The sequence below is a fragment of the Sinohyriopsis cumingii genome, chromosome 11, assembly GCF_028554795.1.
Source record: "Sinohyriopsis cumingii isolate HCF-2022 chromosome 11, ASM2855479v2, whole genome shotgun sequence".
Classification (NCBI taxonomy): domain Eukaryota; kingdom Metazoa; phylum Mollusca; class Bivalvia; order Unionida; family Unionidae; genus Sinohyriopsis; species Sinohyriopsis cumingii.
In genome coordinates this window covers 21,360,123-21,378,005 of record NC_142971.1, presented here as the reverse complement: position 1 = coordinate 21,378,005, position 17,883 = coordinate 21,360,123, and the positions used below count along the sequence as shown (strand labels likewise).

The 17,883-nt window shown below is 33.1% G+C and overlaps 1 protein-coding gene across 1 annotated transcript in view; it reads left to right on the top strand.

The window, feature by feature from the left end:
• The window catches only part of LOC149787729 (glycogen [starch] synthase-like), an 87,008-nt gene extending 70,713 nt beyond the window's left edge, over nucleotides 1-16,295 (top strand). The window contains exon 15 of the mRNA XM_089973935.1: nucleotides 7,049-16,295. Coding sequence (XP_089830061.1) covers nucleotides 7,049-7,225 — 177 coding nt within the window. The 3' untranslated portion in view covers nucleotides 7,226-16,295. The remainder of the gene's footprint in view (nucleotides 1-7,048) is intronic.
• Nucleotides 16,296-17,883: the final 1,588 nt, after the last annotated feature.

Below are 17,883 nucleotides of genomic sequence, written 5' to 3'. Positions count from 1 at the left end.
ATTGGGGAAAGATTGAATGTGACATGACATAGTTGTGATTTCTGTCTCGTTAAACACAGCATAGTCCTCTATACACAACCATTTTTCTGTTGGCTAAGTTGTCATTTATTGAATCCATTTATACAACAAAAGTATCAATCATGTAGTACGTGTGAGCTATCAAACAAACTCAAGTGTTTGTACTGTGATTGCCTAGTGATCATTTTGATCAAAAAAGTAATTACTCAAACATGAGGTTTGACACCTCTCATTAAGAAGCTTTGCTCAGCACTTTGAATCCCTCATATTATAAATCCTTATGCAATGTTTGGAATACTTGCATTTTATTATAAAACATATTTGGAAAAAAAATAGTGCCAGATTTTGAGGCTTATTTTTTTAATGGAGGAATAGAAGCTCCCATTTTGATTATAACAAGTTATAAAATCAGCTGCTTTTCTGTGTCATATACAGTGTGACCCTCCTGTAATGTGATGGTTCAAGTCCATAAAATGTGACTGTATTATGTACCAAACCATGCTATAATCAACCAAGTCAGCTGAAGAAAGTGATGCATGCACCCATAAAAATGGCCTGGGGCATGGGGGTGTAATACATGCAAGCACAAGAATATGTGCTTCATTGGCACAGTTACCATCTTGAATCAATGCATATTAAATTATCAATTTGTTCCATATTAAAGAAGTATTTAAAAACATTGGTTACCTATTTAATATTTAATGTATATGAAATCTGCAGCATAGTTCTGTATGTGTACTCACCAGTGAGATCTGCTATTATCCATAACAGTAATTCCATAAAAAATGTGCATAAAGAAGTATAGTGTCCAAAATGAAAAACATTTACTAGATCCATTCAGATCTATTTAATTTCTTGCTAATACATTTACACAAATTTATGAAATGGGTGGTTTTTCAGCAACATTCATCTTTGCTTAATGTTTCCAAAGGATCTGATTTCTGACTGACAATAAATTGCACAATTCAAACACAGAGTTTCTAAAAACAAATGTATTTAGGCTTGAATAGCACATGTAGTTCAGCTAGTCCTTGGTATTGACCTAGTAATGCTCATGTGACTAGAATTCAACAGGTGTGTGTTCATGTAACTGCCTGAAATGCTTTTGGGTGTAAACCATTCAATTGTGTGGTTTCAGAGCAAGTTCCTTAAAAAAATATTGAATCATTCTCTAAAGGACAGAGGAAAGAATATAAATAAACCCAATATTCATTGGCATATTTGATTTATAACTATATTTAGTATATCTTGGTAGGTTACCCTCAACTGGTTAGCTGTGTATTGTACATGGGAATGAGACTAGGAATCAGACAAGTGTGCTGCAAGCTGCTCGTTTTTCATGTGTGGTCTCATCTGTGTTTATTGTCATTGCTAATGCATGAATAATGCTTGTGCAACTAGCAGTTACAAGGTTATTCAAAGGGTATGGCTTTAACACACTGTAATATTGGGCCTGTAGGCTTCTGAAGCAGATTTTAGGAACAAGGACTTTATTAGAAAAACAAATAGTACAAAAACAACATTAATAAGTTCTTTATTAACTCATTTTCTTACCTCTACTTTGACATGATAGAAAAGAATGTTCTTTGTTGAAAAGAATGTTCTTTATTATTGTTTTATATATTGTATGCCCTGTCACAATATTTATTTTTATAGGTGGGTAGGTATTGTTCTTTGTTATATGGCATGCTCAGTTTTTTCTCCGTTAACTTTACAGAATCGTGCAGTATTTTACAATATTGAACTTGCATGCAACTTCATATTGAACTTGTGTGTACCCAGTAGTGTATTAGGAACTACTTTGTAAACAAGTGATCTGCACTGTCATAGTAGACGCTTTATGTTTTGGTTGATTAAATCTGTTTCTGAATGAACTAAAATGGATGTTTCGTGGACTGCCACATACCAACTGCTTTGGGTCATTCTATGTTAACATTTTTGATACAGTGTTTCGGATTTAGGCTAGCTATAGACACCAGACATGGTCCGTACAAATAACATGCAAGTGACGAGGCATAAACTATCTTCTTTAGCTAGTAATAAGACTGGTAAAAAATATACTTACAGTTTTACATCCTGAATTTCCTCAAAATTCACTTTCTTAGTTCTGGCAATACGAAGTACATGAACCATGTCATGGATTCTCAAGCTTGATTACACATCTCAAAATTGTACTGTAATTTCGACTATATTCCAAGTGCAATTATGTCCTTCTTACTGCACTTGAAATGAAATAAATATTATATTCCATAGCATCTTTTTGATAATTGCAATTGAAAGACTTCATATTTTTTCCACATTATGATTTCAACCATTCAGTGACAGAACAGAAACACACTTGCAGATGTCAACACACTTCTCCCTCGCTGCTTCAATCCAATGTATTTCTTATAGAATTAGCACAGACAATCCAGTCCATAATCACAAAATTTCTTAGAATCTATAAAAATACCAAAGTTATGTCTAGCACGTGACTAAGTTCACATTTAACTGGGTGGAGTTATGTGCATATTACTAATGTTGTTGTGTAATGATGAATCTGCACTTATGTTTTTAGTTTGGAACACGGCATGTATTCAGTTACTTTCTTTCTTGTAGTGTATTTTTGTTTATATAATTAAGCCTTATGTAGAATAAGAAAATGAGCATATAATAAAATGGTTACTGCATTTGTATGCAAAAATATGAACTTGTTTTGTTGGATGGGATATACAGCACTCCCAAGTTTGTACAGTATTTCCATCCAAAAAACTTGTTCATATTTTCCCATACAAATGCAGTAACCTATAAATATATATGTTTTTGGTTTAATAAGTCAATGCAATACTGGCTTTGTAGTGCAGATTAAAAGTTCAGATGTAAATAGAAGAAAAATTGCAAAAACAACTTTCTTTAGAAAGTGGTCTACCATTTCATTGTCAAGATTGCTATTGTCTGAATTTGTTTTCTGCATGATGAGTTAATATTGATTGCTGGTGACTGAAAACTTTGAAAACATGAACTGTAATAACTGATCACACTCAGGTTATATATTTTATGTGATATCTGCGAAGTCAGAAAGGACTTGTTCAGATGAAAATTGTTGAAATAAAGATATAGATTGAATAAAGTGAAAATTTCATGCATGTCATTCACTCCATATCGTATTATATCTGAATCATATTGAACCTTTTATGGTCTTACAGATGAGTGCATAAATGTAAACCAAGAATAAGTGTGCATCATACTTGAAACTTATTCTAAAGAGGGTAATATAATACATTTCCTGTGTATCAGGTCTTTACACACCATTGTGGTATAGTTTAAACTATTCAAAGAAATTACATAAACAAAAGGACATGTTTATGCAAGATAATATAAACACTCACAAGTTCTGACAATATTTCATTGTTCACTTAGAAATACTATCCAAACCTTTGATTTGGTACATTTCACTTGCCATACAGTCAACCATACTTGGTATTATTCTGAATTTATTCTTTTTGTTCTTTTGCTTCTCTTTTTCTATCAAATGGTAACAGGATATCTATTTGGGACAAACTGGTTGGAAAATGGAGTATTCTTAACTTCATTCAAAAATTGTTTACAAAATTAAATACCTTTTACTTCTTTGCTGCTAAATTTTAATATTTAAAAAAATGACCACTTCACTGAGAAACCAAATAAAACATATTTCCTATTCTAGATCCCTACTCCAGCAGTGGATTCTTGAATGAAAATTTTATGAATAATACAGGGATTTTCTTACAGCTGAAGTGGCATGAAAGGTTGCAAACTGCAAATTAAAATAAACTACTATTTGAGTAATCTTGAATGAAAGGTGACCAACTTATGAAATATTTTCTAGCTATGCTGGATAAAGAATATGCTACATGTATCCATATTGCTGTAAATGACCAGATGTTTTGTTTTTCTTGGCTTGTATCATTGATTATTAATGGTCCATCATATTTGTTTTTCTTGGCTTGTATCATTGATTACTAATGGTCCATTATATTTGTTTTTCTTGGCTTGCATCATTGATTACTAATGGTCCATTATATTTGTTTTTCTTGGCTTGCATCATTGATTACTAATGGTCCATTATATTTGTTTTTCTTGTCTTGCATCATTGATTACTAATGGTCCATCATATTTGTTTTTCTTGTCTTGCATCATTGATTACTAATGGTCCATCATATTTGTTTTTCTTGGCTTGTATCATTGATTACTAATGGTCCATTATATTTGTTTTTCTTGGCTTGCATCATTGATTACTAATGGTCCATCATATTTGTTTTTCTTGGCTTGTATCATTGATTATTAATGGTCCATCATATTTGTTTTTCTTGGCTTGCATCATTGATTACTAATGGTCCATCATATTTGTTTTTCTTGGCTTGCATCATTGATTACTAATGGTCCATCATATTTGTTTTTCTTGGCTTGCATCATTGATTACTAATGGTCCATCATATTTGTTTTTCTTGGCTTGCATCATTGATTACTAATGGTCCATCATATTTGTTTTTCTTGGCTTGCATCATTGATTACTAATGGTCCGTCATATTTGTTTTTCTTGGCTTGCATCATTGATTACTAATGGTCCATCATATTTGTTTTTCTTGGCTTGCATCATTGATTATTAATGGTCCATCATATTTGCTTTTCTTGGCTTGCATCATTGATTACTAATGGTCCATCATATTTGTTTTTCTTGGCTTGCATCATTGATTACTAATGGTCCATCATATTTGCTTTTCTTGGCTTGCATCATTGATTACTAATGGTCCATCATATTTGCTTTTCTTGGCTTGCATCATTGATTACTAATGGTCCATCATATTTGTTTTTCTTGGCTTGCATCATTGATTACTAATGGTCCATCATATTTGCTTTTCTTGGCTTGCATCATTGATTACTAATGGTCCATCATATTTGGAATAAATAATATTTTTGTATGATTATTCAGGGTTGTCCACCTTGATAATTTTTATTAAAAAAAACAGATTATGTTTATGTTTGGAAAAGATTTTATAAAGAAATATTGCATGAACTGTTTTAAAAGGCATAAATGGGCTTTCATTAATTATTATTAGGCATGGTTTTGTCATGGAAGAAGTAGGGCAGGTAGATAGGCTTGTTAGTGGATAGTTATGAAATACTAGAGTATCATTTATTTTTGTGGATCTAAAAATTCAAGGTTTTTTAAAAGGGTTTTTAAGTTCATGGTTTACTTGAGAAACTTTAAATATTTGTTATTTCATTTTGTTACGACCTCAACAAATATCCAAAATAAAGAATACAAAGAAAAAACTATGCTAACAACAATAGGCAGTCATTGTAATGGTTAAACAATATTTCGTCTGCCACCTGTGTGGAGAAAAAATCAAACTCCTGTCAAGATCAGTCACTTAACACTGAACATCAAAGGGATCCAATGCAGCTAATAGTAGTAAACTAATTGGTTATTAAATTGCATGTGTACTCTCTCTTCCTTAAACACACAGTCCATAAAGTTATATAATCAGTACATTCTAACAACCATAGCATTACTCATAAAATTCAACCTTGGTCCAGGCCAGATCAGATAATGTCATCATTTCACATTGGAACCAAACACATCACCAGCTTCACCTTGCTTAGTGCAGTTAGCAAGCTACATCAGCATTTACTATGTTCAGAGCCTGTCTAAGTGTGAAATGCTAACTAAATTGAAAGACAATGGAATTAATCTTTTGTTCGAGCCTGCCTCTTGCATAAACCAAATTCAGCATCTAGACTTGGCAATAAATAAAGACTACAAAGAAGAAATAAAATCATATTTTCACAGCTGGTGTACTGAAGCAGCCATGGAGACCATCAGGGAAAAGGAGATCAGTGTACTGCCTTATTTGACCTTAAACCTCATCAGTCAAACCAATTCATACTGAATGGATAACCACCTGAAAAATTGTGAAACTTCTGACCTAATTATCCATGATTTGAGAAAGCTGGACTTGCCTAATTCATTAGTTTCTGGTTTAATTACCTAACAAATATTTGTTTTTACTTTGACATGTTAAAAATTCTGTGGTTTTGTGAGGTTTTCTGTTATATTGTATTTAGTGTATAGACATACTGTTTCATTAGTAATTGTGCTTCAAGCAATAATTCTAGTATTTTACACTGCTGTTCATTGGGATTAAGCAATAATAAAAGATATGTTCTTTCATGAGGATTTAAATGTTTTGGCAACAGTTTCATTTGAATGAAGAATCAGTTTGAATAAATATTAAATTTTAAGTTTCATATACTAGTTATCATTTAACCACTCTAGTGGCTTAAGTGGTTAGAGTATCCACCTCAGTTGCAGGAGGTCACAGGTTCAAACCCTAGCCAGGTCATACCAAAGACTTATAAAAATGGTACTAGCAGCTGTCTCGCTTGGCACTCAGCATTAAGTTGTTAGCATTAGGATTGTTCAGCCTGGTCTCAGAATAACCTGACATGATGCCACATGTCTGTGGCATGATGCCTCAGTGCTAGATATCAATATAACCTGCCACACTGCAGACATCATAGTGATATGACTCAAATTGTTAACGCCACATTAAAAAGTCCAAAACACATTAGTATCATTAACTATTGTTTCTTTCATTTTCAGTAATACTAGTGATTAAATAGCTTCTGCTTTTTCTTGTTTCTCTCAAACTCTACTTAACTCACAACATATTGATTTCAGGCAGTGAGTGGAAATTACAGCTACTGGACACTGTGTGCATGCATTGAAACAATACAAAATACTTCAGACTGTAATTCTTTTTTCACCAAGGGGTTCGAATAGACCAGAGATATGTAAAAGCTAATATTTTATCACCAGATTCCAAAAATGCTGTTGATTTATTGAATAGGTTTGTTGATTTTTTAGGAATGAAACAGTAAACAATTTGTTGCTGGGTTCTTTAAATTCATGGTTCATGACAGCAGTGGTAGTCTATAAAAATTAGTGACACTACAGTAAGTCGGATTTCATTGAATGTTTTCTTTACACTGCTTTTCTTTTCAACAGGAGAAAAAGTTCATGTATCCTAAGCCGGCATCCCAGCCCCCCTCTCCATCCTTGTCCAGGAGTTCTACACCAGCTCCATCTGACACTGAGGATAATGGTGCCCACTTTGAAGATGAGGATGATGATGAGGAGGATGAGTTAAGATCTGTTCCTGAAGCTGATCGAAAAAGAAATTGAAAATAGATTTCATTGCTGTTAAATTTCTAAGACTAGTATTTACATTACATGTTCTACTAAGAATTAACACAGCTGTTAGCAACAGGCCTTAACAGAAGTTTTGATTATGAGTGCCATATATCTCTGATGGTTTTGATGCTTAGTGAAATTGTGTAACATTAATATAACTATAAATGAAAAAAGTACAGAAGATATTTGAAATTCTAGATTTGTTATAACATCACTACCATTTAATTAGTAAATAAAATGAACTGTATGACTAGCATGGTGGTAAACTGTCCCCAGTTAAATTCTCTTCTGATGTCTGAACTGTTCTGATCAGTATTATGTCATACTCCTCTTGCCAATTGATAATCCTCTTTTCTCTTTGAGTGCAGTTATATTGTGACAATTATAGATCTGAACACAGCATGTTCCAATTCATGCTAACCCAACAAACATATATTTATTTGGTCCTTTGATGTTTTAGGTTTGACAGTTTTAGGTTTGATGTTATTCAAATAATTTCTTGCATGTGAAGTGATAGCTTTCTTTTCATAATTATTTATGCATGGCTCCTTTGTTAAAAACTAAGAAAAACTTTTCTTTATGAACTAAAAAAATATAGAACCTAAGACCATTTAATATTTGAACATTTTATGCACATGTGACCAAACATCATAATGTTGGTGTATGCATGTGTGAATTTCAAAGAGTTCTTATTTTTCATGCTTTCCATCTTTCCATAACGCTATATTTGAAACACACAACAAAAAAAACTCCCAGATCACGTGTTCTGCATAAAGACCTTTAAGAAGGCTTTGCAGAGAGTTAATTTTGTTATATAATTTGAAGTTGATAGTTTCATTTGTTGCAGCAAAATTGTTTTGATTATACATATGAAGGTTAAAAATATTTACATATTGTCAGTGACTTCTAATACAAATTAATCAGGATAATTTACTAGATATGTATAACATAATATATTTAAATTGATTGGTGCATATTGTGCTGTGTAAACAGTTTCTTCGAAATGACGAATACTTGTGTCTTTATATTTTGTCCCGGTGTATACTTTGCAGCAGTGACCTTATTTTCTAACATGGCAATAATTTGTAGAGGAGAACATTCCTCCAAGGTATTCATAATTGTTTTTCTAAAATCTTATACCCAATATATAAAGTAGAAATGTGTAGATTTTCAGGCATGATTAGTGTTCAACAGATTTTGTTTTCACAGAATTATATCTCAATATTTTGTCCACATGCATGGGAGGAGTCAGTTTTCAACTTTCTTATTATGGTACCCCATTACACACCGAAAGTAGGGGGACATTGTTTTTGTGCTGTCATTCTGTTTATTGATGCATCTATCACACTTTCATGTAAGCTAGAGTCCAGCCAGATCAGATTTGATTTTTAGATACCTTGGGTACATTCCAAGACCTGATTATGTTCTGGTGACTTTGTAAGTTGTTTTACACATTTTTACTGTTTGTTCTTTTTCTTTGCAAACACCTTGTAAGTATGAGGAAGCAAAGATCATGAACTGGACAAATGAAATTTGGTATGCATATTTTTGCATTATTATGTAGATGGTCTAATTAGATTTTCAGGCCATTATTCTAGGGTTTTTATTTATTAAATTTTTTTGTACAGATTTGATCTTTTTTGGACTTTAGACTATTTTTGCAGAAACACAGTTGAGTAAAAACCATTTGCAGTAAGCAAATTACTTTTTGTGTACTTATTTGTAGCTTACCAGAGATTAAGGTGAACTTGAATCTGATTGAATAACCTTGTTACCATGATGGAGGCAATGTTTCTTATCCGATTTTGTATTGAACTTTGAATAAATGCTTACATCATGGAGGTCTCAGACTAGTTGGATAAGGTGTGAAATTCACGCATACAAATGGAGTGATTATGCTTCAGATTTGCTGAGCTTGTAACCGCTCTGGAGGCTGTATTTCTAAACTAATTTTCTAAACTGTAAGCTTATATTGTTAATTTCTTAGATAGGTTTGGCAATGAGTGTGATCCATACATACTAATTAGATGAGCTTGCATCTTGTTTTACTGAGCATGTTACACCTCAGGAAGTGGTATTTCTGGTCTGGTTTTGTTAAGACTTGATATATGTGCTTATATTATCAAGATTGTGGATGGGTTTGATAATAAACAAGATCCACATGTACGAGGTGACCTTTCATCTGATTTGCTGACTTTGTTACCTCTCTTGAGGCCAGATTTCTGATTCAGCTCTGATCAGACTTGGAATTATATACATGTATCATCAAGATCTTGTACAAGTTCAATAATGAGCAAGATTCATATGCATCAGTGAGTTGGTCTTGCATCTAATTGGCTGAGTTTATTGCCACTCTGGAAACCATCATACTTATTCCATTTTGAGGAAGCCACAATAGCTCAGTTGACAGAAAATCATACTTGTAATCCAAGAGTCATGGGTTCTTCAGCTGCCTGGGTATGGCACTTTGTCCCATTTTATCAGATAATATGGCCAATAATGTGTCCAGAGCTCCATTCAAACAAAGAAAATGTCTATCAGACTTTAAGTATTGGCTTATATCATCAAGATTTTGGTTGGGTACAATGATGAGTGAGATCCATGCAATGATGGGATCCTGAGTCTGATTAACTGAATTAATTATCACTTTGGAGTGATCAGATTATCAAACTTGGAACATGTGCTTATATCGTCAAGTTCTTGGACCATGTCAGTAATGAGATATTTCAACCAATCAGTCTATTCTTCACTTTAAAGGTGAAACTAGAATGTTTATTTTTGGGGATGGGGTGGAAAGGTGATTAAATTTATTTATGAAGTTATTGATCATTAAACTAAATGTGTAATAAACTGGTTCATGATGTAAAACAAAAAAAGGAAGTGGCCCCTTAATACTGATCCATGCCAATAATTTTAGAACTTAAATGTTGTGGGGATATGTTTCATTTTAGATCTATATTTTACATGAAGCTTGGAATATCTAGAGATTGTTTCAGACTTAATGGTAGAGGGGATGAAAGGCACTTGTAGTAGATGTTGGCAGGGAGGGGATAATTGAAAATTTAAGTGTTCATTGTTTGCCAGCACAATTCAAATTTAATTGAAGATGAAGTCTTTTAAGAAGTGTCTTTTGACATACCACCCCTAGTTCTACTCCAACTTTCAATTCTTGATTAGCCCTAAAATATTGTGTAAATACATTTTAACAATGTTAATAAAAACTACCAGAAGTTAATGTTTTTGTGTTAGTGCCATATCAGCTTTTACAAAAAATAAATTTAGTTTCTAAGATTTATTTTGTGAATAGTTAAAATATACAAGTGCTCTGGCAGCTTTACTGTGGTATTATTTTGTAACATTTTGTGCTAGAATTCTTTATAGTTTTATTAAACTATAACTCGGCATTGATTGATGATGAAATGTTCTAGTACTATACAGGATGCTGATTAAACTTGTGATGTAAGTCTGGTGGTAAAATAACTCCTTTAACATCACTCATTGAGGACAGATATCAACAGCTAATTTGTAAACTTCATCACAGAAATTTTAATGACATTGACTACTGTAATTTCGACATATTACGTGTAAAAATAACTGATTTCATTTAAAACCTTCAGGTGATGCAATTTCTTTTCCCTTAAAAATAAATGTCTTTATAACCAAGTTTATCCTTTGTGTTAGAATTTTACAACAAAAATAGTTCCCAGATGATGATCAGCTTTCTGTATTTATGGTTTTGTGGTTTTTACCATTTTTCAGCACATAATAGGTTTATACGTGAAGAACCACCAACACAGGAAGCTACCTGCAGGCTTTCTCACATACCCATGTTGGTTGAGCCAAGACTCAAACCTACACAGACAGGTGAGGTGTGTGAGTGTTCTGTAAAGGTGATTGCCTTATGCCACCCTTTGCCCAGATAGGTTGAGAGATAAAAAGACACTTATTATTTTGCATTTGTTACATAATTTCTGAATATACTCAAGTTCAAGTAATTTAGAGATGTTCCTTTTAAGTGCTCTTCCATTTAAACATACATGGTATCCAGGGAAGGCAGTTTAAAAAAAAATATATGCCAGTGTACTGTGATTACTCAAAGAGTTCATGTATAAGAATGATATAAAAATCTAAGTAGCACATATGGATGACTACTCCATGTTGAAAGTGCTTTCCCTGGGCTGCAGATATGTTTTTTGGAGAAGCCCTAAACATGTCTGGTAAGAAGGGAAGACAGTGAAAAGAAATATCAGCTGGGGTATTGTGCTTATTCTGCAGTCAAATGAAAACAAAAATAATTCTAGATTATATAATTGGATCCTCTGTATGTTTTACTGGAACAGCCCTTACAAAGTTATGAATAAACATTAAATTTAGCATTAATGGTTCAGAATTTGCAAAGAAAGAATTGATATGGAAATAACAATAGATGCATTATCAGTTCTACTTAGTCTTGATGTAAAAGAAAATGTGGCAGAGTTTTTCATGTAAAACCCATTTGTATAAATTGTTACTGTATTGTCAGCGTATATTAGTTGCTATATTTTAGCCAAGGCAGTTTTTGTTTCGCCCAAATTATAGTGAAGTTTAATGCAGATTGAATTAAAGCTAGAGTTATTATTCGTCTTTATATATCAGAAATTGTTTGATAATTATTTGATGATGTCTTATGAAACCTGAGACAGTTGTAAGTAAAGCTAAAGTACAGCTCGGTTTACTTTGAAACCAGCATTCATTTAAGGATATATGTTTGATTTCTGTACACAATACTGTTGCAGCAACTTCTTTTTGGTGTAACCATGGAAACAGTGAAAAATATATGTGATTTTGTTTACAAAATAGAAGTCTGATCATGTCAAGAATGAATATTGCTATGTCAAGTTTATCATGATCTCTGGAAGCAGTCAGCTCTGGTAACCTTTGATGAAAAAGGTTCTGAATTCAGTAATGCATTTATGAAAGTCATGTACCCAAGTTTGATTGTCTTCATTTTTTGCCCCCTTTTATAGGACCATTTTTGGTTAAACCTTTCATATATTTGTTGACAGTTTTTGGTTAGTTTTTAACAAAGTCTGGCTGATTATCAGCATTTATCTTTCATTGGCATCTGATGAAGCTGTATCTAATGACATTGCTTTGAATTGCTTTAGATCTGAATGAAACTACTGTATCTTATCTTTATATGGACTTGTTGAGTTTGGAGGGAATGTTTCCTGTATTTGATATCTGCTTTAGCAGTGCAACATCCTTATTATATGTAGTTGTAGAGATAGTGATTTCAGGGATCAGTATCATTAGGATCACCATGTTGTATTCATTATAGATAGTGTGCTGTAATTAAAACTAAAGCTAGTGAAGATGTTGATCTGAGTTGAAGTCCTCCTTTTAGATATATGTAATTTACGGGTGCATACCATGTATTTTTGAATGTTTTAGCCAGATTGTAAATCTTACAAGCATTAAAACCTAGATGTATTGATAGCAGTTACCATCATTGTGAAATGTATGATTATGTATTTTCATATTCATGAAGCTTTTCTACTTGTGTAGAATAAATTATCTTTGAAAGCCATGTAACATGTATATTTTTGTGAAGAGATAGTTTTGCAGTGTTTCAAAATTTCCTCTATATTAAATTTTTAACAATTCTCTTTGAAGGCTATTTGTGATACACTTCATCAAGAAAAGAAATTAGGTGGATAATTTTTATAGTAATGACCTAAATATGGTGATTTGCTATTTAGGATACCAGAGAAAATGTTTATGGATAGTCTTTCTGCTTGATATGATACATGTACTCCAGAGATTCAGATTCCATATATAGATTGTGTGTATTCATTTGTATGAAAATTATACCTGAAAGTAATTAAAATATTTGACTTAATGTATTCTATCATTGTTTTTAAAGGAATCCTACATATAAATATATTATTATTATATACAAGTTGTCAAATTTCAAAAGGTCATATATATTTGTTACCTCATTAGGCTTTATAGCAAAGTAAGTTTATGGCATGATCTGCCCTGTATCTGCTCACAATTATTTGTTTACAACAACTTCTCAGAAACAATTGCATGACTAATTATACACATGATTTCACAGGGAGAATACAGGCATTTTAGATTCTCAGTCTATGTAGACCCATTATCAAGTATGGCTGCCACTACTAAACATAGAAAAACCTCTAAACAGCTTTTTCTAAAAGAAATGCCATTAGAATTGGATCAGAGTTAACAGAAAGCATTGACATCTTTCAAATTTGTTTACTTTTTGATAATTTACCATTAAATATGGCTGCCATTACTAAAAAATGAGGGGGCCAAGTGGTCTAAAGTGCTCTTCGTTACAGATTGCTGCCATCTCACCTCTGTCTGCATCGGTTCGAGTCTCGAATTCAGCCAGTGTGGGTATGTGAGAAAGCTTGCCTGTAGCTTCTTGTGGGTCAGTGGTTCTTTCTGGGGTTTTCCAGGGTTCTTCCTCCACCATTAATACTGGCTGCCATGTATAACCTATTGTGTGCTGAAAAATGGCGTTAAACCCCCACAACAACAACAACTAAAAAATGAAAACCTTTAAAGGTCTTCATATCAGAACAGTCTCGGCACATATTGATCAAACTTGACATAAAGCATATTGACTTGGATGGCTTTCAGGTTTGTACTAATGATGCCAATCCATCATAAAATGTGGCTGATGTTACTAAAAATAGAAAAACCTTTAGTAACTTTTTGTGTGAAAAAAAGCTTAATTGAACCAGGAAATGAATCTACTTGGTCATTCACCATCGAATATAGCCAACTAAAGCCAGTTAACAGAATTTGATGGAAAGCTACAAGTATATTAGCTTTTCTGATTTGTTAAAATGATGCCAAATAATTTACCTTCAAAATATGGCTATTTTTACTTTTTTTAAAATTCTCAAAGACCACACAACATTGGACAGTATATTGGCATGAAGAAATCTAATTTTATACAAATGGTGCTGATCTGCCGTCAAATTTAGCCACCATTACTAATAATAAAAATATATAAATAAGTAACAGCTCAGCAGAATTTGACCAGATTTAACGGAGTATTTTGGTATTAAAGGTTCACAAAATTAATCCAGTCTACCATAATATGTAGTTAAAATTACTAAAAATTTAAAATCCTCCAATGAGGGCTCCTTAAACACCACTCAACAGAATTTGAGTAAGTTTGACAGAGAATCCTAGTATAAATGGCTTTTAAGTTTGGCTGCTGTTACTAAAAGTCGATTGGTATTTGCTTTTTATCTCTGTATGTGCTTTATTTCTTCCATCAGCAAGAACATTGCCGAGTTACAGGAGATAATGTAAAAATGTATTATCTTATCTGAACATGCTTTTTGCTACCATGGAGTTTATATTTCTGATCAGGTGTTGATAAAAGCGAGATTTTAAATATAGTTTGGTAATACATAACATGTATATTTGTGAATGAGGTAGTTCAGTATCGTAATATGTTTAGATTGTAAAGCAATCTTGTATCATAATTGTGATGTCTACAAAGAATTCCTGAAGTAACAAAGATCAAAAAAGTCATATAGGAGGAACAAACTCATGTGATGAACACCTTTCTGTATTAAACTACAGTACTCCTGTGGACCTCGTATTGATTATTATAATGACAGATTTCTGTATTAAACTACAGTACTCCTGTTGACCTCATATTGATCATTATAATGACAGATTTCTGTATTAAACTACAGTACTCCTGTTGACCTCATATTGATCATTATAATGACAGATTTCTGTATTAAACTACAGTACTCCTGTTGACCTCGTATTGATCATTATAATGACAGATTTCTGTATTAAACTACAGTACTCCTGTTGACCTCGTATTGATCATTATAATGACAGATTTCTGTATTAAACTACAGTACTCCTGTTGACCTCATATTGATCATTATAATGACAGATTTCTGTTGAAACTTATCTTGCAAAGATGTAACAGTGGTTAATGTGGAGATCGGTTGTCGAATTTGTGTAAAAGCTTTTATCACTTCTCAAATATAGTTGAACATTTCCACAACAGTAGTAGGAGCATACCATGTTACCTATAACCATCTGTACAACACACCATGGTCAAGTTTTGTGTTTAGGTTATTTCAAATGCTGTGGTGAGACACACACTTTCCAGGAACACATTCTTAGTTGTTGTTTTCTTTGTCATAAAAAACAACATTATAGCCAGGTTATCAGAATTGGATTATTGCTATTTTACTGTCTGATTTCATATATAGATTATATGTATTCATTTGTATGAAAATTATACCTGAAAGTAATTAAAATATTTGACTTAATGTATTCTATCATTGTTTCTAAAGGAATCCTACATATAAATATATTACTATATATACAAGTTGTCAAATTTCAAAAGGTCCAATATATTTGTTCCATTATCAGGCTTTATAGCAAAGTGAGTTTATGGCATGATCTGCCCTGTATCTGCTCAAATTTCAACCATTGCATCACCTTGTTTTACTGTCTGGCCTGGGTAGTATTAAAGGATGTGTTTAAATTGTAGTTTAAATCAGCTACAGAACAGGTTCTTCCAGTTATGCATAAATGTTCTCAACAGCACATTTTGGCATAAAGTGATCTTTCAAAGAGGAGGAAACCAGAAAACACAAGAAATCACCAACTTTTTTAATTTGCAGCTATTAGTACCGTAAAGCAATTCTCTAAGTGAGTAATCATATTTAATAGGTATCTTCTGTTCAACAATTTTATGTTTCATACTAAAGAAATAAGATGTCGTTCTCCCACTTCTGTTTCTTTGGGAGAGGATTGGTGTATGTCTTTTTGCATGTAGGATATTTGAACACTAAAGGACAACCAGTTAAAATTGAAAATGCATGCATTTTGTTGTTATCTAAATATATATTATGTTTTCCGTGTATTTGGGATTATATTACTTATTTTTTCTGTGATCTTTAATTATCTTTGACATGAAAAAGATAACATTTTAACCAAAGCATTTTGATTGTGTCATCAGTAAAGAAGATGTGTATTCTGCAATATTAAAATGAGATTTCAACATTTTTGTATGTCATTTTTTCAGACAGTCAGATGGACTGATTATTTTGTTTAGATTAACATTAGCGAATTTTCTCCTTGACTTAAGATTATTGGCAAGCAAAGAGCACATGTCAATGTGGTGGGGGTGGTTGTTGTAGGGTTTAATGCTTGACACCACAATTTCAATTGACTCGTCGTCACCATACAGTTGGGATACAGAATTTGAGCGGCAACCATTAGCAGCATTTGAACCTGTCTCTATGGATTTCGTACGTACAATCCTGATGAAGAGTGCACCAAAGTCATGTGAACTTGATCCAATTCCAACATCACTGCTGCTTGAGTGCTTAGATCCAGTATTGCCTTCATTAACTGATGTTATTAATACCTCTCTCTCATCCGGGGAATTCCCATCATTTTTCAAAACTGCCATTGTAAAGCCTCTGCTGAAGAAACCAACATTAGACCATAACGATTTAAAGAACTACTGCCCAGTTTCTAATCTCCCATTCATATCAAAAATCTTAGAAAAGGTTGTTTTATCCCAGCTTGTATCTCATCTAAATTCAAACAGTCTTTTTAGCAATGTACAATCTCCATATTGCCCTTGCCACAATACTGAAACTACTCTTCTAAAAGTAGCTAATGACATTCTCTCTGCATTGGATAGTGGAAAGATTACAGTCCTCACCCTCCTTGATTTGTCTGCAGCATTTGACACAATAGATCATGATATATTACTTCACCGTCTCCAGCATGTATTTGGCATTCATGATACAGCCTTACTGTGGTTCAAGTCCTACTTGATCAACAGGACACAAATTGTATCTGCAAATGGAATACACTCCAGCCCAGTTGATCTGTTCTTGGACCTGTTCTCTTCATTCTGTACACTCAGTCGCTCTCAAGTGTCATAGATCATCATCCAGTGTCTCACCAATTGTACACTGATGACACCCAAATATACAAATCTAGCCACCCAACTTAAGTTGATGCTACCATCCAAGGTGTAGAGAGGTGCATTTCTGATGTGAAATCATGGATGACATGTAACAAGCTGCAGATGAATGATGATAAAACTGAGGCCATTCTGATCACAACACAAAGACTTTCTCATTCACATCCTTTACCTCAAACAATAAATATCAGCAACACAAACATTAAATTCACACAATCAGTACAAAACCTAGGTGTTAGTCTGGACAGTACTCTCACATTGCACCAACATGTCATGAACATATGCAAGGCTGCATATCTTGAGCTGAGACGCATCAGCTCAGTTTGCAAATATCTTTCAGTTGATGCCACTAAAACACGTGTGTTCATTAGTACTTTCAAGACTGGACTATTGTAACTCAGTTCTGGCTGGTTCATCTAAATATCTACTCCAGAAACTTCAAAAATTTCAAAACATAGCTGCTCGGGTCATACTTAGAGTACCACGATCAGAGCACACCTCCCCACTGCTCTGTACCCAACACTGGCTATCCATTCGATCCAGAATCAAACACAAAATTTGTTCTGTGTGCTATGTTTCACTGTCAGACTTTTGTCCAACATACCTATCCGACCTCACCCATGTGTACACACCAGCAAGACACTTATGT